We start from the raw sequence: 23612 nt of genomic DNA, 5'->3' as shown, positions 1-23612 counted from the left end.
AAGTTTAATTAGGTCCCATTTGTTTATTCTTGCTTTTATTTCTATTGCTTGGGTAGACTGCCCCAGAAATTCTTAATTTTAAAGTATTCATACTTACCAATCTTTTGTTTTATGCTTAGCAAACTTTATTCCTTCTCCTCTCTACCTTTGGTGATAAAAATTTTCTCCTATATTTTCTTGTAAAAGTTTTAAAATTTTAGCTTTTATATTTAAGTCCTTAAACCATTTAAAATGTATTTTTGTAAATGGCATGCAGCAGGGATCAAATATCATTTTTCTCACGTGGAATACTGGTAGTTCCAGTATGAGTTACTGACTAGATCCATCCTTTCCCACTGCTCTGCCATGTTGGCTCAGCCGCACATCAAGTTTTCATGTAACATGTCTGTTTGTCCCTGGTCTCTCCCAGCTGTCCTAGACTGGACAATCTACCTCTGTGTCAATATAATACTATCTTAATTAGAATAGCCTTATAATCACCTTAATATCTGATAGGGCAAACCTTAGCCTTAATATATATCTTAGCCTCTATTATATACATTAGGATCAGCTTGTCAAGTTCATCAAAAAAACTCTGATAGCATTTTGATTGAAATTGCATTTGATAGATCATTTTGGGAAGAATGGACTCTTTGTGATTTTGAATGTTTCTCTCCATTAACATGCTCCATTTAATTATATCTTCTTTAAAGTACATCAGTAAAATTTTAAACTTTTCCCAATAACTATTCTATGCATCTTTCGTTAAGATTTATTTCTAAATGCTCTACTTTTTGTTATTATAAAAGGTATTTCTTTGGTTTTTTTGGGGGGGGTGGTAATTAGGCTTATTTATTTAAATGGAGGTACTGGGGAATTGAACCCAGGACCTCGTGCATGTTAAGCACACACCCTATAGCTGAGCTATACCCTCCCTCCCTAAATGTTTTTCTTTTTTTTTTTTTTGGAGGAGGGTATGTAAAAGGTATTTCTTTAAAAATTGAATTTTCTAAGAGTTTCTTTCTAATTATAGAAATGCTATTGACTTTTGTATCTTGATCTTATATCCAGCCACCTTGTTAAATTCTTACTAATTGTAATAATTTTTCCATAGACTCTTTTGGTTATTAATGTAGCCAATCAAATATGTTTCAAATAAAGACAGTCTTGCTTCTTTCTTTCCAATCTTCATACCCTTAAGTATTTTTCTTAACTATTAGACTAGAACAACTATGTTGAACCAAAGTGGTGATGGGATATACGTGTCTTATTCCTGACTTTTGAAGGCAATCTTTCTAACATTCCACCAGTAAAAATCGTATTGTAGGTTTCTGGTTGAAACATTTTGCCAAGTTATGGAAGTTATTTTCTATTCCTAGCTTACTAAGATTTTTCTTTTAAATATGAATGGATGTTCATTTTATCGTATGTTTTTCTGTATTTATTAAGGTAATATGATTTTTATCTTTTGATCTGTTGATGTGGTAAGTTATACATCTCTTTTTTTATTATAGTTGATTTATGATGTTACATTAGTTTCAGGTGCACAATATAGTGATTCAGTATTTTTATAGATTATATGCCATTTAACTTTATTATAAAATATTGGTTATATTCCCTGTGCTTATCTTATTTATTTTATACATAGTAGTTTGTAACTTTTACAAACTTTTCTTTCCCCTATCTTGCCCCTCCCCCAAGCCCTCTACCCACTGATAACCACTAGTTTGTTCTTTGCATCTGTGAGTCTATTTCTGTTTTATTATATTCATTCATTTTATTTTTTAGATTCTCCTCATAAATGATAACATACAGGATTTGTCTTTGTCTGACTTACTCCACTAAGCATAATACCCTTCAGGTCCATGCCTTATGTGCAAATGGCAAAATTTCATTCTTTTTTATGGCTGAGTAATATTCCATTGTATTTTCATACACTACATCGCCTTTATCTACTCATCTATTGATGGACACTTAAGTTGCTTCCATATCTTGGCTGTTGTAAATAATGCTGTTACTAACATTGGGGTGCACTATCTTTTCAAATTATAGTGTCTTCATTTTCTTCAGATATATACTCAGGAGTGGAACTACTGGATCATATGGTAGGTCTATTTTCAATTTTTTTAGGAACTTCCATCCTGTTTCCATAATGGCTGAACCAATTTATATTCCCACCAACAGTGTACTAGAGTTTCCTTTTCTCCACATCCTCACCGACATTTATTACTTGTTGTCTTTTTGATGATAGCCATTCTGACAGGTGTGAGGTGCAATCTCACTGTGGTTTTGATTTGCATTTCCCTGATGATTAGTGATGTTAAACATCTTTTTATGTGCCTGTTGGCCATCTGTATGTCTTCTTTGGGAAAATGTCTACTCAGGTCGTCTGTCCACTTTTTTAATAGAATTATTTGTTTTTTTGATATTGAGTTGTGTGAGCCCTTTATATATTTTGGATAATGATCCCTTATTAGACATATCATTTGCAAATATCTTCTCCCATTCAGTAGGTTGTCTTTTTGTTTTGCTGATGATTTCTTTCACTGTGCAATAGCTTTTAAGTTTAATTAAGTCTTGTTTGTTTATTTTTGCTTTTGTTTTCATTGCCTTAGGAGACAGATCTAAAAAAAATGTTGCTATGATTTATGTCAAAAGGTGTTCTGCCTCTATTTTCTTCTAGGAGTTTTATGGCTTTTGGTCTTACAATTAAGTTGTTAATCCATTTTGAGTTTATTTTTGTATACAGTGTGAGAAAAATGTTTTAATTTCATTCTTTAATACATGGCTGTGCTGTTTTCCCAACACCACTATTGAAGAGACTGTCTTTTCTCCATTGTGTATTTTTGTTTCCTTTATCATAGATTAATTGACTTTAAGTGCATAGGTTTATTTCTGGGTTCTCTATTCTGTTCCACTGATTTATGTATCTGTTTTTGTGCCAGTACCATACTTTTTTTTTTTAAATTACTGTACCTTCATAATATAGTCCGAAGTTAGGGAGCAAGATACCTGAAGCTTTTTTCTTTTTTCTCAAGATTGCCTTGGCCATTTAGGGTCTTTGTAGTTCCATACAAATTTTAAAATTATTTGTTCTAGTTCTGTGAAAAATGACATGGGTACTTTTAGGGGTTGCATTAAATCTGTAGATTGCTTTGGATAGTAGGGACATTTTAACAATATTAATTCTTCCAATCCATGAACACAGGGTATCTTTCCATTTATTTGTATCATCCTTAATCTCCCTCATATTTTCTCATAGTTTTCAGAGTATGGGCTTTTTTTTCACCTCCATGGTTAAGTTTATATATTTCTAATGCAAAAATCACCTCACATTCCTGAGGTAAATCCAATTTGGTCAATTCTGTATTCTCTTTTTATATATGACTAGATTATTTTAGATTGTTCTATCTATTTTCATGAGTGGACAGGCCTGCCATTTTCTTTCCTTACATTGTTTTTGCCTGGTTTTCTACCATGACTTGAGGGGGTTGTTTTCTTTTTTCTCTTTTTTTCTTTTTTAACGTCTAGAAGAGTTTGTATAAGACTGGCATGATCTGTTCCTTGAAAGTTTGACAGAATTTGACTGTAAAACCATCTAGGATTGATCGGATAAAGAAGTTGCGGTATATTTACACAATGGAGTACTACTCAGAGATAAAAAAGAATAAAATAATGCCATTTGCAGCAACATGGATGGACCTGGAGATCATCATTCTATGTGAAGTAAGCCAGAAAGAGAAAGAAAAATATCATATGATATTCATGTGTGGAATCTAAAAAAAAAGAAAAAGAAAAAAAGAGGACACTAATGAACTCATCTACAGAACAGAAACAGACTTGGCAGACTTAGTAAACAACCTTTTTGCTACTGGGGGAAAGAGGGTGGGAAGGGATAAACTTGGGAGTTTGAGATTTGCAAATGTTAGCCACTATATATAAAAATAGATAAAAAAACAAATTTCTTCTGTAGAGCACAGGGAACTATATTCAATATCTTGTAATAACCTTTAATGAAAAAAGAATATGAAAACAAATGTATGTATATATGTGTATGACTGGGATGTTACGCTGTACACTAGAAATTGACACACTGTAACTGACTATACTTCAATTAAAAAATTGAAAAACAAAGTTAATCCTTTCATTTTAGACCTTGTTCAAGAACTTTCTAAAAGATAAGTCTACCTTCTTAATTTTTAAGTTCACTTTTTCTTCAGCAATTCTGGATCTTGCAGTCTCCGAGTCATCTTTATAACTAGTTCTCACTGTGCAGGGCTGAACAAAAGAAGGCAGAATTTAGACCAGCTGGACATATTCTCATAATTCCTTTTTAAACTGATCTGTAATATCAACATTTCCTTGTAATCTGTTTCTTTCTTTGAAAAGTGGCATGTAGACAATTTTTATTTAATTGATGATCATCTCACCATAGTTAAAAAGTTAAAAATAGATTCAAGAAGTGTTTGAATCAATTCATGATATCCATGGGCTATGAAGGGAAGCTATAGGTGTTTGAGATATGTCCCTAACTATCTGAGTTGATGTTAGAGAGAGTGACCACCATCTCTCACAAATCATTTGATTTTTTCCAATCATTCATTTATTTACTCTTTCAAGAATCTACTATGTGCCAAGCAGAATGATATATCCTGGTGACACAAAGATGTAAAAGTCTTATCCTCAGGTGACTCACAGTCCACTTGGGGCCTGGCCATTAATGACAAATCTCAGAAATATTAAGCCATCCATACACAAAAATTAAAAAAAAATCAATACTAAGGATAGCTAACTTTCACTAAGCATTTATTATACACTAAGTAATTAACATACATGATCTCATTTAATCCCCACAACTACTGCATGGGGCAGGAATTAATCACTAAGGCTTAGACGGCTTAGACAGGCTAAGTACTTTCTCTGAAATGACATAGGTAGGAAGTAATAGAAATGGGATTTAGGCTCAGGCAACCAACTTCCAGAGCCCTCAACCTTCTGAGAATGAGAAAAGTTGCTCTTGCTAATCTCTTGATAAGGACACCAGATAAAGTAAAACATTAATGGAATAAAGGAATTAACCATAAGGAAAGCAGAGGCAAATTGGGAAGATTTCAAACTATGAACCATACACACACTTTACCCACAAAGAGGAACTACAAGCAACTTATGGGATAATGTATTATTTATAAGCAAACAGGAAGTTCCTGGAAGAATCATTAGCAGGGACACAAGATAGAAAGCTGGTTTCCTGCATTGTAAAGCTCTTCTAAACAGTGCTAGCCTCAGAGGGGAAGGGTATAGCTCTAGGGGTAGAGCACATGCATACACGAGGTCCTGGGTTCAATCCCCAGTACCTCCTCTAAAAATAAATAAATCTAATTACAACCCCCCACCAAGATAAAAATAAATAATACAATAATAAACAGTGCTAGCCTCTGAGTATTTTAAATAAAGACAGCAGGTACCCTCAAAGTACTCTGAGCTCTGTGCCATTAAAGATACAGTACTTTCTGGGTACAGTCACTGAAGGGAGAAAAGGACATAGTCCAGCCAGATTTATCCATGGCCAAAGAGAAATAAAAAGAGCCTCTCTCTCACAGATTCAGTTTGAGAACCCACTGGGAAGGACTCTGATTGGTGGCCTGGAGAGCTATGACTGCTTCACCTGGGTTATGGACCATGCTGGGACCAGGAAAGTAGAGGTGTTACTAGAGAAAGGGGATGCTGGACAGATCAGGAACAGACTCTACAGGTATCACTGTCATCAATTCATTCAACAAATATCTATTGAAAATCTAGGATACAGTGGGACACAGAAGTGAGTAAGACAAATTCGTAATCCCAGGGCTTAGTGCCTAATGTTTAATGCAGATAGAAAAGATATCAAGTAGCTTACAGTTTAGGTGAGAAGACAAAATGATTACACAGTAAAACAATGGTGAACAATTCTATATGGTATATAATTAAGCACTAAATTGTGCAGCGCAGATCACAAGCGATGTGGTTGTTCTAAGGAGAGGAAAATCAATACAGTAGTCACAAACCTGAATTAGGGCTTAAAGGATGGGGAGGGTTTGGCTGGAAGAGGATAGCGGAAGGAATTCAAAGGAAAGAAGAGAGAATTCAGGGGAAAAGAGTACAAGTGGAGGAACAGAGACAAAAGGATAGTCAGTGAGGAGACTGATTTGAGGAAAGCAGTGTGTATGTAGTAGGTGACAGAGCTCATACACCAAACAGCAAGGCTGGTGACCCTCCCCCCCCATCAGAAAAATGTCAGTGGTCCATGATGCTGGAACAATCCACATGTCAGAATCTGATGGGAAATACATTGTTGGTTACCAACCCCTGACATCATTAGGGGGTGAAGGGAAGAGTGAGGTTTTCAATAGTATAAGAATAGTGGGCACCTCCACGTGTACAGAACCTTGGAGAAGGCCAATGTGGCCAGAAGGAACTGCTGGAGAGTGATCTGTAACTTGAATGTTGGACAAATTAAAACCTTTATTTTATTGATTACATTTTTAAGGAGTTTATTTAAAAAGTTTAAAAAAATTGAAGTATAGTTGATTCACATTTCAGGTGTGCAGCAAAGTGATTCAGTTATGCATATGTATTCTTTTTCAGATTCTTTTCCATTATAGGTTATTACAAGACATTGAATATAGTTCCCTGTGCTATACAGTTTGTCTATTTTATATATAGTAGTGTGTATCTGTTAATCCCAAATTCCAAATTTACCCCTCTCCCTTTTCTCCGTTGGTGACTGTAAGTTTGTTTTCTATGTCTGAGTCTATTTCTGTTTTGTAAATAAGTTCATTTGTATCATTTCTTTTAGATGTTACATCTAAGTGATAAGAAACCTTTAAAACTCCATAATTTGGGAATGTCTACTTGACTTCGTGATGAAAATCTTTTCATAAATTCCCATTGCTTTAGAATGCAACCCAAATGTCTTAGAACTAGGGCATAGATGGCCTTTCTTGATCTAACCCTTGCCTGCCTTTATAGCCTCACTTTTGCTGCTAGGCTCCTGTCATAGGGAACCATGGGCATGTCTCTGAAAGTTGATTTATCTGGCTTTCTCATGCCTCTGGGTCTCCTTTTTGAGTGCCCTTTTCCTCTTCCTCCAGTTGGTTAGTTCCTATTTGTTCTTCAAGACTCAGTTTGAGTATTTTCTCTTCTAGAAGGTGTAGGATTATTGATGACTTACGTAGGATTTATTGGCAGGGACTTGGGTGCCAGTGATCACTGGGTGGGGGTAGGCAGGCTTGGGACCTCAGGGCCGGGAAGCTGGTGATTGAGAACCTATTCTGAGGAAGTGGGGAAGATACAGGAGGTGGGGCACATGTAAACCAAATCTATAATCCTCTGGCACATGCTCCATTGTTCCATCAAACTTCACTTACAAAACACAAATTCAAAGATAAAATTATTAAGAACTCCGAGAAAGTAACCAAAGAGCATTCAATCCTAAGTATAGGGCCTTTCTGAATACAAGGCCCTGTGTGACTGCACTGGTCATAAGCCCGTGAAGACAGCCCTACAGAGAAGTCTGTTCATACAGCATTGGTTTTACTAGAAAATGTAATAAACCTAACTGTTCATCAATAAGCAATTAAATAAAGAAACTGGTCCAACCACACAGTAAAAAAGATCATGCAGCCAGCAGAAAATGAGACAGGTCTATAGATACTAACACAGACAGCTGTCCAACATACAAAGAGGATTATAGAATATTATGTATGTCATGATCTTGTTAAAATACTTCTATCTCTTTATCGCTCTCTCAATCTGTCTCTCTGTCTAATGGGACATTAAGAGGGATACCCCAATATCTTAAAAGCGATTAAAAAAACACAGATGAACTTATATATAAAACACAAACAGACTCACAGAGATAGAAAACAAAATTATGGTTACCAGGGGAGAAGGGAGTGGGAGGGGATAAATTGGGAGTTCGAGATTTGCAGACACTGACTGGTATACATAAAATAGATAAACAAGTTTATACTCTATAGCACAGGGAACTATATTCAATATCTTGTAGTAGCTTAAGGTAAAAAAGAATATGAAAATGAATACATGTGTATTCATGTATGACTGAAGCATTGTGCTGTCCACCAGAAATTGACACAACATTGTCAACTGACTATATTTAAATAAAAAAAAGTGATTAGAGGAGGAAGGAATTTTTACTTTTTTATATCTATAATATTACATGAACATACATTGTTTCTGAAATTAAAAATATGATTAAAAAATTCAACACTTCACACCTAGAAACACCTGTCTGAACCACAGTGAAGTATGTTGGCTTCATTTCATTTCATGACATAAAAATGCCATGGAAAATAATCTTCCTAACCTGTAAAAGACTGCTCATTAAAACCTCTGCCATTCTTTTTACCTTTTCCTTTAATTCTTACCATCGCTGCTGGGCTCTTCAACAGGGGATGCTGAGTCCATACAGCCAAGGACTCCCTTTGTGATCTCAACCACCTGAAGCCTCCTGACCCTGACTAGGTCTGTATCTTTCAGTCCTTCCTCCAATTGTTTGACCACCTCTTTTCCAGGCTGTGAAGTCAGAACAGTAATCTGGAAATAAATCAAAGAATCACATGGCTACTTTTCCTGATGTACAGAGTGAAGGACAGAAACCCTGCAAAAATCTGTGGTAGTGGCTATTGTCTTTACGGCAAAGAAGAGGATTTAATCGTAACTTGCAAATCAAATTTCATTTGACAGATTCTGGTGGGAGAGGTCTGGTGGGCAGATCATCACAGGACCCTTCCAAACAGGCTGAGCCTACCCCAGAAAGTTACCAGTGAGAGGCCATCAGTGTTATTTTAGTATTTTTAGGGTTGAATGAATCACTTGCAGTATTTCTCCTGCTTAAAGTGCTTTGATTTCACTAGGAAACAAAGGAAATAGAGTCCTTAAATTCCACTCACTAAGTATCAGAGATCCTATATGCTGTTTTCTCACGGTGGTGCCTCCATGTAGATTTCTCTCCTTGCTCAACCAGGATCCAGGTTGAACTCGAAACTCCGGAAGGCAAGTATTAAATATAAGCAATTCTCTTTTGTACTTAGACACTTCTAATTGATGAAGAAGGATGCAAATGAAAGCATAATTCTTTAAACTCATTTGTTTGATGCCTGATGTTATCAGAACTCAGAGTCAGTCATGCACCCAATGGAGTATCTGTCATGACCTTCAATGTGTATCAAACAGAGAACAGGATAAGGATGACTAACAATGAAGGATCCAGATGGACTGATGGGAAGACGGCTTAGAGTCCTGAGGGCAGCATCTCTTACCTCCAGGGAAGTGTAGGTCAGAGCTGCACCCGTGGTCACGTGTCTGCTGTACTGTTTGAGCTGCTGGAGCCCATCCTCTACTGCCAGCTGCAGAGAAATGCCTTGTGGTCTGAAACAACCTTCTCTTTGCAATAAGCGGAGTTCTGAGATGCAGGCCTGCAGCCTCGCAAAGTTCCCTTTCACTTGCTGCAGAGAAAATACCAACCAAAGATGCAAATCTTTAGTGACCTAGGTTTCAGATTAACTGTCTAACTTCATGATCAATTACTCCTCAGGAGTACTTTTGCCTCCCTGAAAATCTGTTTATTTGACCAAGATCTACAGAATGCCTATTATGTTTTAGGCACTAGACCAGAGGAAGGAAAATTTGCAGTCAAAGGCTTTGATTATGTGGAGTTACTAGAAAAAGGAAAGAACGTGTTTTACATATTTACTCACCCAAAGGAAGGTTCAGTTGTGACTGTTAGTTTTTGTTTTTTTCAAATTGGATAACTCATTTTTAATTTAAAGACACAGGTTAAAAGTGGAAGAATAGGGAAATATATCCTGTGCAAATACAAACAAAAAGCAAGCTGGAGTCACTATATTAATATCAGACAATGTAAACTTAAGAACAAGGAATATTACAAAAGTTAGAGAGGGACATTTTTTAAACACAATTAAAAATTTTTTTTTGTATTTTTGGGGGGGTAATTAGGTCTTATTTATTTATCTTTGATAGAGGTACTGGGGATTGAACCCAGGGCCTTACGTATGTTAGGCATGCACTCTACCACTGAGCTATACCCTCCCCCACTCCATTTAGTTGTGACTGCTTAATTTTACTTTGGGGTAGTTTAGGCAAATTGGAGCCCTAGCAGCATTGCTCTTAAACATTATCTTCATTTCTTAGTCAGTCTAGGCACTGGGAGCTTCTCTATTCAAGAGTGATGTTTTGCCAGAAATGGTTAATCGTTTTAGAACTGATAAGGTCCAACCTAATCTACTCCTCAGGATCAGTCACTCCAGTAAAGAAGAGATGCTTGGCTTAGTCTGCAGTCAGGTCAAGGAAACAACATGTAAACCTCCTGGTTCTCCTCACCCTCCTCCACAAAAACTTGTTTTCAGTAAGTAATCTGATTTAATTAGACTCTAGATCAATGTTACATTTCCTAAGCATATATGTATTTTGAATAAGTGTCGAGTTAAAATTTCTGACATTATTTGAATAACATATGTATATTACATATATATATCTTTAAGATGTTTAAAGAAATAAAAGAGGGTATCAAAACCATGAACAAAGAATTAAAAAGCTATCAAAAAAGGACCAGAAAGATTTGAAAATGATCAAAGAGAATTTCTAGAAATTAAAATATAGCAATTAAAAAAACTTCAATGGGTTAACTGATACATTAAACACCACTAAAAAGACAATTATTGAACTGGGGAATAAAACTAAAAAAGTACCATAGAACACAGCCCAGAGAGCCAAAGATACAGAAAATACAAATAAACATGTTAAGAGAAACGGAGGAAAAAGTGAGATCTAATATTTGTTTAATTAGTTCCCCTTTTTAGAAAGCTCTGGTTGACCTAAATCAGTTCCCAGACTTCAGCCAACTTACAGACCCAGAAAACCTTGAATGAAGGGGATGTGGGGCTCCCTTGGGGAAGGACCCCAGTACATTACCAAAAATTTACGCTGTTAGTCTTTCTCCCAGCCTTCCCCAAAGGGACCTACAGCCTTTTACCAGGGTAACTATATATCGAGGAAAAGGGAATGATCAGACCTTGCAGGGTCTATGGGACACTGGCTCTGAACTGACACTAATTCCAGGAGATCCCAAACATTATTGCCCACTAGTCAGGGTAGGGGGCTAATGGAGGTCAGATTTAGACCCCTGATCTAATCAACGAAGGTTTAGATCAGGTCCAGTTGTTCCCCAAATGCACCCTGTGGCCATTTCCTCAGTTTTAGAATGCAAAATTGGAATAGACATACCTAACAGCTAGCAGAATCCCCACACTGGTTTCCTGACCCGTGGAGTGAGGGCAATTACGGTGGGAAAGGCCAAGTGGAAGCTCCTAGAACTGCCTCCACTTGGGAAAATAATAAAAGTAACAGTGCCTTCCTGGAGGAATTGCAGAAATCAGTACCACCATCAAGGACTTGAGAGATGCAGGTGTGGTGATTTCTACCACACCCCCCTTTAACTCACCTATCTGGCCTGTGCAGAAGACAGAAGGATCTTGGAGACTGACAGTGGATTATTACACTAGGTGGTGACTCCAACTGCAGTTGCTGTACCAGATGTGGCTTCATTGCTTGAGCAAATTAACACATCTCCCAATACCTGGTATGCAGTTGTGGATCTGGAAAATGCTTCTCCATTCCTGTCTATAACACCCCACAGAAGCAGTTTGCTTTCAGCTTCAAGGCCAGCAATACACCCTCACTGTCCTACCTCAGGGGCATATCAGTTCTCCATAATTCAGTTCACAGGGAGTTTGATTGCCGCTCCCTTCCATACGCTATCACACTGGTCTATTACATTAATGACATGGTGATTGGACCTAGTGAGCAAACTACTTTAGCAACTACTTTAGACTTACTGGCAAGACATTTGCATGCCAGAGGGTAGGAAACCAACTGGACTAAAATTCAGGAGCCTTCTACTTCAGTGAAATTTCTAGGGGTCCATTGGTATGGGGCATATTCAGATATTCCATCTAAGGTGATGAATAAGTCTGTTGCTTTTGGAGTAGAAAAGAGAGATCTAGAGGTCAAGTTTCTTTTTAAACAGAAGTTCAACATCATTCTACTTTTAGCTCGTCCTTCATTCTTACCTCTACAAGTTGATTTTGCCAATCCTAAGCCTTTTGAGAACCAGGTGGTTTAAACTGCTTTCTTCCTTGGGTTTCCCCAGTATTGACTTGAGATTTAGCATTCTTGGGACTGTTAAATCAATGATTACTTTTCACCTGTATTATAGCTTCCAAAATTTCATTTTTTAAAAAAAAAAATTTATTTTTATTTATTTTTTTGGTGGGGGGAGGTAATTCAGTTTATTTACTTATTTTTAGAGGGGGTACTGGGGATTGAACCCAAGACCCTGTGCATGCTAAGCATGTGCTCTACCACTTGAGCTATACCCTCCCTGCTCAAACTTTCATTCTGATTTTTTCTCCTCTTATTCAGCAAGCATTCAGAATTCAAAATTCAGAGGTTACATGTTATGTAGAAAAAGTCACCTTTCTATTCTAATTCTTCAGCTAACTGGTAGGTTCCTAGAGGCAATCGATATTACTAGTTTCTTAGGTATCTTTCCAGAGGTATTTCTTTATGTGAAAGAAAATATAAATAGTAAACTTTATCTTTCTTCTTACCAAAATAGAAGAGATTATGATACTCTCTTCTTGATTTTTTGCATAGTATATTGGGCAATTATTTTACTCAATAGATAAAAAGCATTGATTTTTATGGCTACATAGTATTCCATGAAGAGATGGAACGTAAGTTTATTTAACCAATTCCCTTTTGATTGATAGCAGGTTACTTCCAATCTTTTGCTACTGCAAACAATGCTGAAACAAATAACCTTAAATCATTTTTGCACATATGAAAACATATCTGTAGGATAAATTTCTAAAAGCAGACTTGCTAGGTTAAAGGGTGTGTAAATTTTGATACTGTCACCAAGTTGCCCACTATAGAAGGTGTCAATTTCATTGTGCAGTTGATTCTATCCATGGAAGATTTTTGTTTTTAATTTTTCAGTTCTAAAATTTCTATTTTGTTTTTCTTTACACTTCTATTTCTTTGATGAGACCTTATATTTTTCCATTTGTTCTAAGCATGTTTATAACTGTTTGCTGGAGCATTTTTATGATGGCTGCTTCAAAATCCTTTTCAGGTAATTCTAACATCTGTGTCTGTGTTGTCTTTTCATTCAAGTTGAGATTTTCCTGGTTCTTAATAATCATAAGTGTTTTTTTTTAAATTGTATTCTAGACATTTTGGGTATTATGCTATAAGACTCTGGATCTTGTTTAAATCTTACGCTTTAGCAGGCCTAGTTTAACACTGTGCCAGAGGGGGAAGTAAGGTTTCCACATAATTATGCCCAGGTCGGGGTGTGCCTCTATTTGACTTCTGATTATATCCCAGGAGGGAGGGTACACTGTTACTTCTGGGTGGGGATGGAAGTTCAAGTTTTTCATATGGGGCCCATTGACACCCTGGGAGTAGGGAAGCTTTATTACCACCAGGATTTCCAGTAGGAAAAAAGTCCTAACAGTCCTAGCTTTTCACTAGAACTTCACTGACATCACCCTGCCTTGGAGGTAAAAAGGTGCCTACCTCACTGCCACTCCCCACATGGCCTCCACTCTGCCTCCTCTGACATTACCTTAAAAAGGAGGTGGGGGTGAGAGATACCTTGTTATGTTGGATGGGGTGCGGGGACTCCAGGCCTCCGCACAGCTTCCATGGACACTATGAGGGAGGAGGTCACGTGCACACTAGGTAGGAATCAAAGGTCTGGCTCTCTGTAAGTCCTTTCTGACTATCCCAGCAGCAAGGCTGCTTCAGGAAGAGGATGTACCAGGACCTCTGAAGTCTTTCCCATCTCTGTGACTCTGAACGTGGTAAAGGGGGAGAGTGAAGATTTACATTAGTTTGAGGAAGAAAAGCAACAGCTGTCTACATGTGAGGGAGCTTTGCAAAAGCATTGGGCCCCGGCCCAGCCTTTGCTTTCTGAAACCCTACGAGGAGTTTCACTTGAGTCCTGCGTGCAACTGTAGAAAAAATATTTTAATGTTGCTGCACAGTTAGGGCTTTCTGAGAGAAAAAAAAATCTCGAACTGGGTTAAAGGACAAGTCTTAGAAATTAAAGGGTGATTGAATAGCCAGAGACCTCTGAAGAAATTTAAGAGATTTATTTCCCTGTGTTTGCATTTCAAAGGGGGACGGAAGAGGTCAGTTCCTTACATTCCAAAAGACTGTAAATGCCAAGGTTTCTTCCACTCTCTCAGGAGTGGAGGGGATAATATGTGGCCGATTCAAACTCCCGTATTAGTAATTTTGGGGTTCCTCTTCTGCAGTAATCCCCCCCCCCCAATATATAGGATGACATCAGGCTCTCATTGTGGTGCCTGTGGGGTATTGGAGATGGGGAACGGGCACAGTTATTGCTGTAAGAAATCTCTCAAGAAACTGCTGCTCCAGAAACCTCACGTCTGCTTTCAGGAGAATATGAACAAATACAGATATACTCACCACAAAGGGGAGGATGCACTCATGCTGATTTTGTACCATGTATAAGCTGAAGAGGGACATGCGGCTGGGGCCTACCAAGCTGCAGGCCAGTGAGAAGAAGTTCTGCAGAGCCTCACAGAGGTTGGAACAGATGTCAGCCCAGGATGGGAGAGTGATGTGCACGATGAGAAGCCTTGGAGGTTGCTGGTAAATCTGCATGCAATGAGAGGGCCCTTTGCCAGTAGTTTGCCCATGATACATGGCAGCCCACCAGATGTGGAATTGTAGCCACACCTGGATATTCTCTACACCTACAGGGTAGAAAAGAGAAATCGCTGGCTTTCATAAACCTGAATTACATTATATACTCTGTTGAAACAATGAACACAGGTCTAGGTGACTAAGTCTAGAAAGCTTCTCTAGGTACTAATGCAAGCTTCTCTAGGCTATTCCATCACCCCCCCCACTTTTCTTTCTTTTTTTTTATTGAGTTATAGTCAGTTTACAATGTTGTGTCAATTTCTGGTGGACAGCACAATTTTTGTCATACATGAATATGCATATATTCATTTTCATATTCTTTTTCACCGTGAGCTACAAGATCTTTAATATATCTCCCTATGCTATACAGCATAAACTTGTTTATCTATTCTATATATACCTTTCAGTATCTACAAATCTCAAACTCCCAGTCTATTCCTTCCCACCCGCCTCCCCACTGGCAACCACAAGTCTGTATGTCTCTATATCTATGAGTCTGTTTCTGTTTTATATTTAAGTTCATTTGTCTTCTTTTGTTTTTTCAGGTTGCACATATAAGCGATCTCATATGGTATTTTTCTTTCTATATTTGGCTTACTTCACTTAGAATGACATTCTCCAGGGACATCCATATTGCTGCAAATGGCATTATGTTGTCATTTTTAATGGCTGAATAGTATTCCATTGTATAAATATACCACAACTTCTTTATCCGGTCATCTGCTGATAGGCATTTAGGCTGTTTCCATGTCTTGGCTATTGTAAATAGTGCTGCTATGAATACTGAGGTGCAGGTGTCATTTTGAAGTAGGGTTCCTTCCAGATATATGCCCAGGAGTGGGATTACTGGGTCACATGGTAAGTCTATTTTTAGTCTAGGCTATCCCATCTCAACAGCTCCCAAGGGACCTAGATGTTTGCCTATAATGTAAGGCTGAGAATGCTTAGAGATGTTGAATGGAACTAATCAAAAACTCAAACTTCAGTCTCAAAGAAAGCTATCTGCCTTTATAGAATCTGATCTTTATTAGCATTTATTGTACTGTATTGTAATTTGTTTCTAAGACTGCCTCTGCCACTGTACTGTGAGCTTCCCAAGGATGGAGGACCTGTCTTGTCAACTGTATTTATCAGAGCTTAGCACAGTGTTTATTTGGGACATAGTAATTCTTTTTTTTTTATTATTAATAGACTTTATTTTTTAGAGCAGTTTCAGGTTCACAGCAGAACTGAGCAGAAAATACAGAGTTCCCATGTATCACTCCCCACCCACACATATATACTCCCTTAGCCTCAACATCCCTCATCAGTGTGGCATATTTGGTACAATCGATGAACCGACATGGGCACATTATTATCAACCGAAGTCCATAATTTACATTAGGGTTCACTCTTGATGTTGTACATTCTATGGATTTTGACAAATGCATAATGACATATAGCCACCACTATAGTATCACGCAGAATAATTTCATTGCCCTAAAAATCCCTTGTGCTACATTTATTTATTCCTCCCTCCCTCCCTCCCTCTCCCCAAATCCCTGGAAACCATGATCTTTTTATTGTTTCTGTAGCTGTCCCCTTCCCAGAATGTCATTTGGTTGAAACCATACAGTTTGTCGCCTTTTCAGACTGGCTTCTTTCATTTACTAATATGTCTTTTAAGTTTCTTCCACGTCTTTCATGGCTTGATAGCTCATTTCTTTTTTTATAACTGCACACGTTTTTAAATTTACATATATATGGTGCATAGTAATTCTTAAAAATGAAAATATAACCACATTTTCCCCTTTCAGGACCCATTCAAGACCCATTCCTCACTTCAAGCTTTTCAGTGAAACAAAACCAAATATACCATTCATTTCAGTGCATTTGCCCATGCTGTCTTCTCTACCTCTGACACCCTTGCCTTCTTTGTTTACTGCCTACTTACACTTATCCCCAGGGCTCAGATTTTGGAAAGGAGAACAAATGGGAACACAGAACAAGCATCAGCAGTGAGACAGGAACACCGTTACAGACGCCCAAACATGGAAAGGGTTACAAGAGGACATAATGAACAGCTTTATACCAGTAAGTTTAATAAAATGGACAAATTGCTAGAAAAAAGATATTTAACCAATACTAAATCAAAAAGAAGATTAAAATACCTAAATAGTCTCTAACCACTGAAAACATTTAATTGGTAGTCAAATATGTTCCCCAAAAGTATCTGTAGGGCTACGTGATTCCACTGATGAGTTTCATGCTACTCTCAAAGATCAAGAATTTCAATCTTCAACAAATTCTTTCAGAAAATAGGAGAGGGCACAAGACTCATTTAATTTTTACTAGTTTAGCATAACCTTTGATACCAAAATCAGATAAAAGTATTACAATAAAAAATTATAGGACAGTCTCATTTATGAATTGAGATGTAAAAATCCTAAAGAAAGTATAAGCAAATTGAAAAACAGCAATATTATAAAAAGAATAACACATCATGACCAACTTGGGTTTATCTCAAGAACATAAGGTTGACATGGCTTTAGAGACCGTCACTGTAATTCATCACGTTAAAAAATCATATGATCAAAAATGGAGAAAAACTCAACATTTATGCCTGATAAAGAAACAATCTTAATATACTAGGAAGAGATGGTAGATATAATCTGATCAAATATGTTTACAAAAGTCTAGAGCAAATATCATTTTTAATGGTGATGCTGAAAGTTTTCCATCCAAGACAAGAGCCCACTATCGTCACTTCTAATCTACACAGTAGTGCAGTTAGCGATAAGGCAAGAAATAAAAAGAAAACAAAAGGGGTTACAATAGAAGAAATGAAACTGTCGTGCAGATGATATGATATTTATATAGAAAATCTAAAAGAACATATAGTTTTATAATTTTCCCCAAGGCTCTCCTTATCTTTCACTAAATTTTATTTTTAGAGATCTGCTATTTTTTAAATGCTTAATGGCATCTTTTTACATTTCATTTTTTGTTTTGTTGCTAAAGCATAGAAATAAAATTGATTTTTATATAATGATTTTGTATTTAACAACATTGCTACACTGTCTTTTTAGTTATAATAACTTATCTATAGATTCTTTTGGACTTTTTGTTCACAATCATTAATCTGTGAATAATGACATGTATTAGGATGCATGAACAAAGTCAGATCATAGCAGCAAAAAGACTATTTATTAATAGTCTTGTTCACAATTACCCTAGACTGCAAACAATGCAAATTTCAATCAACATTAGAATGGATAAATTCTGTATTCACACAGCGAGGAAAATGAATGACTAGTTACATGCAATGTGGATGGCTCTAAGAAATAGAATATTGAATAAAAGCAGCAAGACACAAAGAAATATATAGTATGATTCTATCTACATAGATTTTAAAGATAAGCAACTATATTGTTTAGGGATGTGTACATAATGCTAAAACTATTTTTCAAGAGCAAGGGGATGATTATGACAAAAATTAGTGTAGTGATTTTCTCTGAAAAGCAAGGAGGGCATGATTAGAAAGGACAAAAGGGGAGGTTGTGGGATGTCAGCAATGTTCTATTTCTTGATCTTTATTGTGGTTACAATGGGTACTCACTTCATAATTATTAAACTACGTGTTCATAGTTTATGAAATTTTCTCTAATATGTTATATTTAACAATAAAAATATTTCAAAAAGAACACTGGACAATCATACAAGAATATATTTTTTAAATTAAAAAAAAAACACAACCCCACCTCTGGGAACTGAAATGATTCTGCACAATTGTTTTTTAGCTAAAGAATTCAGGGAAAATAAAAGCTTCTTTGATCTCCCCTAGGTCCGAAAGAAAGATATTCAAGATAATTTTCAGAAACACTTCGGAACTTGGGATTTTTAAAAATGATCTAAGAGTACATAGATAGATGTGTTTCTCAAAATGAATCTGTGAAGTTATTTCCTTTCAAACTTTCCGTTTTTGGATAGTGGAAGTCAGCATTTGTTCATTCAACAGTTTTTTACTGAGCTACGCAGCGCTCGACTGTACAGCTGAGCAAAGAAGTAAATGAATATGCTAACCTATTGGAAGTAATCTTGAACCAGAAATCCAAATCAATGAGTAATATATATTTACCAAGAAAGCACATATCATAAATACCTTTTAACTGTACTTTTAAACTAAGTGCGTGAGATCATTGTAATGCTGAGTTTGAGGCTGACACACAGAGTCACATAGACAAACAGGTACCCAGACAGAGACCTTATTTGATGTAGAATGGGATTCTGTTCTCCCTGTCCATCTTCCCTCACATCTGAAACTTCTGTCATTTTAGAGTACAGGCAGTTCTAATTTTACATGGTTCCAAGATATACAAATTTCAGTTATGATAGTTGAGTTAATTAACATCACTCCCCCATCAACACAGTTCTAATTTCAGTTACCAAGGAATATTACTCATAATTACATAAAAGTGCAAGCCACAGTCAGCTCTTCAGCCCACCAGTCGCTCCATAAATAACACATGCACATCATGATCAGTGATCAATCATGTCACCTCTTTCAAAGTTTGCTGGTGACTGGTCACTGCAGAGCTCTTACTCAGTCTCTGTACAGACGGCAGAGCATATTTGTTTTAATTACCTCCTAGTGATCACTAGTTTCCTAGTGATAAAACCACACCGACGTCTTACAAAAATAGATAACTGAAAGAGGGAATTGGCCAACAAAGATGAACGTGGAGCAAAGAAACAGTAAGTGGTAACACTGAAAGTGAGAGTTGACTTTAGATGGAATCACAGAAGAAAGAGCTGACTGTGAGAACACTGACAGCAACGCTGTTTAACAGACTTTTGATGAGCAAAAGAGGAATTTAGTAAAGGTGAACTTAGCAACACAAGTGAGCAAAGTGGTTGTGACACAAAGTACAAAGCTGCCCCAGAAGAAGCGCCACTGGCAAAAACACTTCATGTTAAGGGAACTCTGGGAGATACTTTACAAAATTGAAAGTGCAAAGGATAAAATGCTGGAAGTTGATCCAGACTTTTAGAAAGGAATAGAACAATTTGGTAAAAGGCGTAAGAAAGACACCTGCTCTACAAGTTACACCATGAGACGAAAGCAAGCACAAGGGCTGCTCAAACTATTCTTGATTAATTTTTTTTACAAAGAAAACACTTTCTCAAGTTTCTAATATTTTCAATGACAGTGCACTAAACAGATACTAGTTCTACCATTTTTCATTTCCCTGTACACTTATAACTGACAGTAAGAGAGTTTTTTTTTTTTTAACATTTTGACAATTTTGAGAGATTCCAAAACAAATGTAATTGTTCCCATTGACTATTAAGATGACTTTGAATGGTTTCAGCTTGCATGGTCATTTTTAGATCCCACACTTACATGCAATTCCAAGACTGTTCTTTCAATGAGATAAGAAGCAACCCTCTTCCTTATCCCCTCAAACATGATCAGTTAATGCATCTGATGCATAGTACTAAGCAGCATCTGACTATTTCTGATCCTAGATTCTCCACTTATGCCAAGAATGCTCATTTATTGGTGTCCTCCTGTAAATTGGTTAAATCTGGGCCTTGAACCCCCAAAAGGTATAGTTACTCCCTTACCCAAAACCCTTCAATGGCTTCTAAATATACTTGGAACAAAACCTGAAGTCCTTACCTTGGCTCCAAAATTCTGCACGTGTCTCCTTCCCAAACGTCCAGCCTCATGCCATGCCCTAGCTGGCCAATTCCCTTCCCTACACCACCCCATCTGCCCCTGGCTTGCCTTTCAGCTCAGCAAAGGCTGTCAGCCTTTTGCTGTGGATCCTGACCCCGGATAGTCTTTGCAGAGTATTCCCTTCCTTAACCTTACTCATGCTTTAAGTATCAGACTTTAGGTCTGAAGAGGGTAGGGTCCCTTTACATGCCCCTATAACAGAGCCTATACAATGCTTTTTATCGCCCTTAGGACATTTTGCATATGATAAATGATTCAATGGTTCACCCTCTCACAGGGCCACGTTAAAAATTTCATGGATCCTAGGGGGGAGGGGACAGCTCAAGTGATAGAGCGCATGGTTAGCATGAAAGAGGGTCAGATTTCAATCCCCAGTACCTCCTATAAAAATAAAAGTAAACGAGTAAACCTGGGGTAGAGGTTATAGCTCAGTGGTAGAGCACATGCTTAGCATGGATGAGGTCTTGGGTTCAATCCCCAGTACCGCCATTAAAAAAATAAAATAAATAAGTAAATAAACCTAATTACCCCCTCAAACAACCTTAAAAAAATACTAAATGAATAAACCTAATTACCTCCCCCAATAAAAAAAAAATCATGGATCCTAAGCACTTTTGCTTTCATGGGCCCCTTCCTCACTTAAAAGAAAAACAATTAAAAGATCTTCTTGGAGGGTGGGGCATAGCTCAGTGGTAGAGACCGTGCTTAGCTAGCATGCGCCAGGTCCTGGGTTCAATCCCCAGTTCCTCCATCAAAATAAATAAATAAATAAAATAAAATAACACCCCTCTTCCAAACACCTAAACCTTTTCTTCGACCCTAAGGATTCACTGGTTTCTTCTGACTTCACAGAAAGTTAATACATTCTCATGGGCCCCTCCTCCTCAAGTGTCCTGGCCCTCGGCAGGGCGCCCGCCCGCAGGCCCACGAGAGGCGGCGGAGGAGACACGCCTGCCCACCCTGCCCTCAGAGACCTGGCGCAGGGCGGACCGGACCGCGCTGGACTCGGGCCTCTGGGCGTCAGTCCCGCCCCGGCAGCTGCCCCCGGGCCGCCCACACCTGCCTGAAGGCAGGCCCGACCTCTGCCCCAGCCCATCCCGCCAGGCGCTGCCCACAGCCGCCCGCCGCCCTCAGCCATTCCCCTACCTCGAGGCGTGAGAAGCGCACAGATCCCCTTTCTTCTCACAGTCAAGAGACCGGCCCCCCAGAGTGTCCAATTCTTGGCCAGCGCCCGCGCCTGTGCCAACGAAGGCGCCCCCCTCAGGCCGGGCGGCTCACTGCAGGCGCCACCTCAGGTGGCGGCTTCAAGCCAGGGGCGCCAGGGGCGCCAGGGAAGCAGCCCTTCTTTGGATATTATATTAAAAAAATTTTTTTTCAAAGGGGTAAAGAGGTAATTAGGTTTGTTTGTTTGTTTGTTTGTTTGTTTGTTTATTTACTTAATGGAGGTGCTGGGGATTGAACCTAGGACCTCGTGCATGCAAGCGCTCTATCACTGAACTATACCCTCCTCCTTCTTAGGTAGAGGGTTTTTAAAAAAAAAAGTATATATTTTATAATGTCATGTTTTTAAAATTGAAGTATAGTTGATGTATGATATGTTATAGGGATATAATATAGTGATTCACGATTTTTAAAAATTATACATCATTTATAGTGATTATAAAATATGGGCTCTATTCCCCATGTTGTACAACAAATCCTTGTAGCTTATTTTATACCTGATAGTTTGTACCTCTTAATCCTCCACCTCCATCCTGCCCCTCCCCCTCCCCTCTCCCCACTGGTAACCACTAACTAGTTCCTTCTCTACATCTGTGAGTGTTTCTTTTCTGTTATAGTCACTAGTTGTATTTTTTCAGATTCCACATGTAAGTGAAGTAGTATTTATCTTTGTCTGACTTATTTCACTAAGCATAATGCCCTCCAAGTCCATCCGTGCTGCACACCGGAAGCTAATACAATACTTTGAATCAACTGTACTTCAATTAAAAAACAAACAAACAAAAACCAACCCATTTAAAATATGGGCAGAAGAACTGAATAGACATTTTTCCAAAAGCGGAAATGCAGGTGGCCCATAGGAATATGTAAAGTTGCTCAACATCACTAATATCAGGGAAATGCAAATTGAAATCACAATGCGGTATCATCTCACCCTGTCAGAATGGCTATTATCAAAAAGATCACAAATAACAAATGTTGGCAAGGATGTGGAGAAAAGGGAACCCTTGTACACTGTTGGTGGGAATGTAAATTGGTGCAGCCACTATGGAGAACAATATGGAAGTTTCTCAAAAATCTAAAAATAAAACCACCATATGGCTCATATATCCACTCCTGGGTATATATGTGAGAAAAACAAAAACATTACTTCAAAAAGATACATACACTCTGCTATTAATGGCAGCATTATTTATAATTGCCAAGATATGGAAGCATCCTAAGTGCCCATCAATAGATGAATGGATAAAGAAGATGCAGTATATATATATGCAATGGAACACAACTCACCCACAAAAAAGGATATTTTGCCATTTGTGGCTCTTCGTTCATTTTTTTCCTCACTTCAAAAATCAGAATTTTGTAATTGGCATAAACATTTCCATTGCATCAAAAACAACAGAATACTTAAAAATAAACTCAACCACGAAGGTTACCTATACTCTGATAATTATAAAACATTGACGAAGGAAACAGAAGATGATACAAAGAAATGGAAAGAGATCTTGTGCTCATGGATTGAAAGAACCAACACTATTAAAATGACCATATCACCAAAGCAATCTACATAGTCCATGCAACCCCTGTCAAAATATGACATTTTCCATAGAACTAGAACAAATAATTCTAAAATTTATATGGGACCATGAAAGACCCCAAATTGCTAAAGCAATCTGTTGTAGTTCTTTTTTCCCTCTTTCTTCTTTTTGTTCTTTTTTCTTATGGTTTGATGACTAGAGAAGTTCTTTAAAAGCTTTAACATATGTAAAACTGGTTTGGTGGTGCTGAATTCTTTTTGCTTTTGTTTATCTATGAGGCTTTTGATTTCTCCATCAAATCTGAACGAGAGCCTTGCTGGAGAGAATATTCT

General features: G+C 37.6%; 1 protein-coding gene across 1 annotated transcript in view; it reads right to left on the bottom strand.

Annotated features, from left to right (window-relative positions):
* Nucleotides 1-21723, bottom strand: part of M1AP (meiosis 1 associated protein) — a 57641-nt gene extending 35918 nt beyond the window's left edge. The window contains exons 1-4 of the mRNA XM_064494363.1: nt 21668-21723; nt 14560-14849; nt 9300-9485; nt 8406-8574 (exon numbers count right to left, since the gene is read on the bottom strand). Of these exons, the coding sequence (XP_064350433.1) occupies nt 8406-8574; nt 9300-9485; nt 14560-14799 (595 nt within the window). The 5' untranslated portion in view covers nt 14800-14849; nt 21668-21723. The remainder of the gene's footprint in view (nt 1-8405; nt 8575-9299; nt 9486-14559; nt 14850-21667) is intronic.
* Between the last annotated feature and the right edge of the window lie 1889 nt (nt 21724-23612).

Source organism: Camelus dromedarius, chromosome 15 (genome assembly GCF_036321535.1).
Source record: "Camelus dromedarius isolate mCamDro1 chromosome 15, mCamDro1.pat, whole genome shotgun sequence".
Taxonomy (NCBI): domain Eukaryota; kingdom Metazoa; phylum Chordata; class Mammalia; order Artiodactyla; family Camelidae; genus Camelus; species Camelus dromedarius.
The sequence above is the reverse complement of the archived record's forward strand: the minus strand, read 5'-3'. Positions and strand labels throughout refer to the sequence as shown.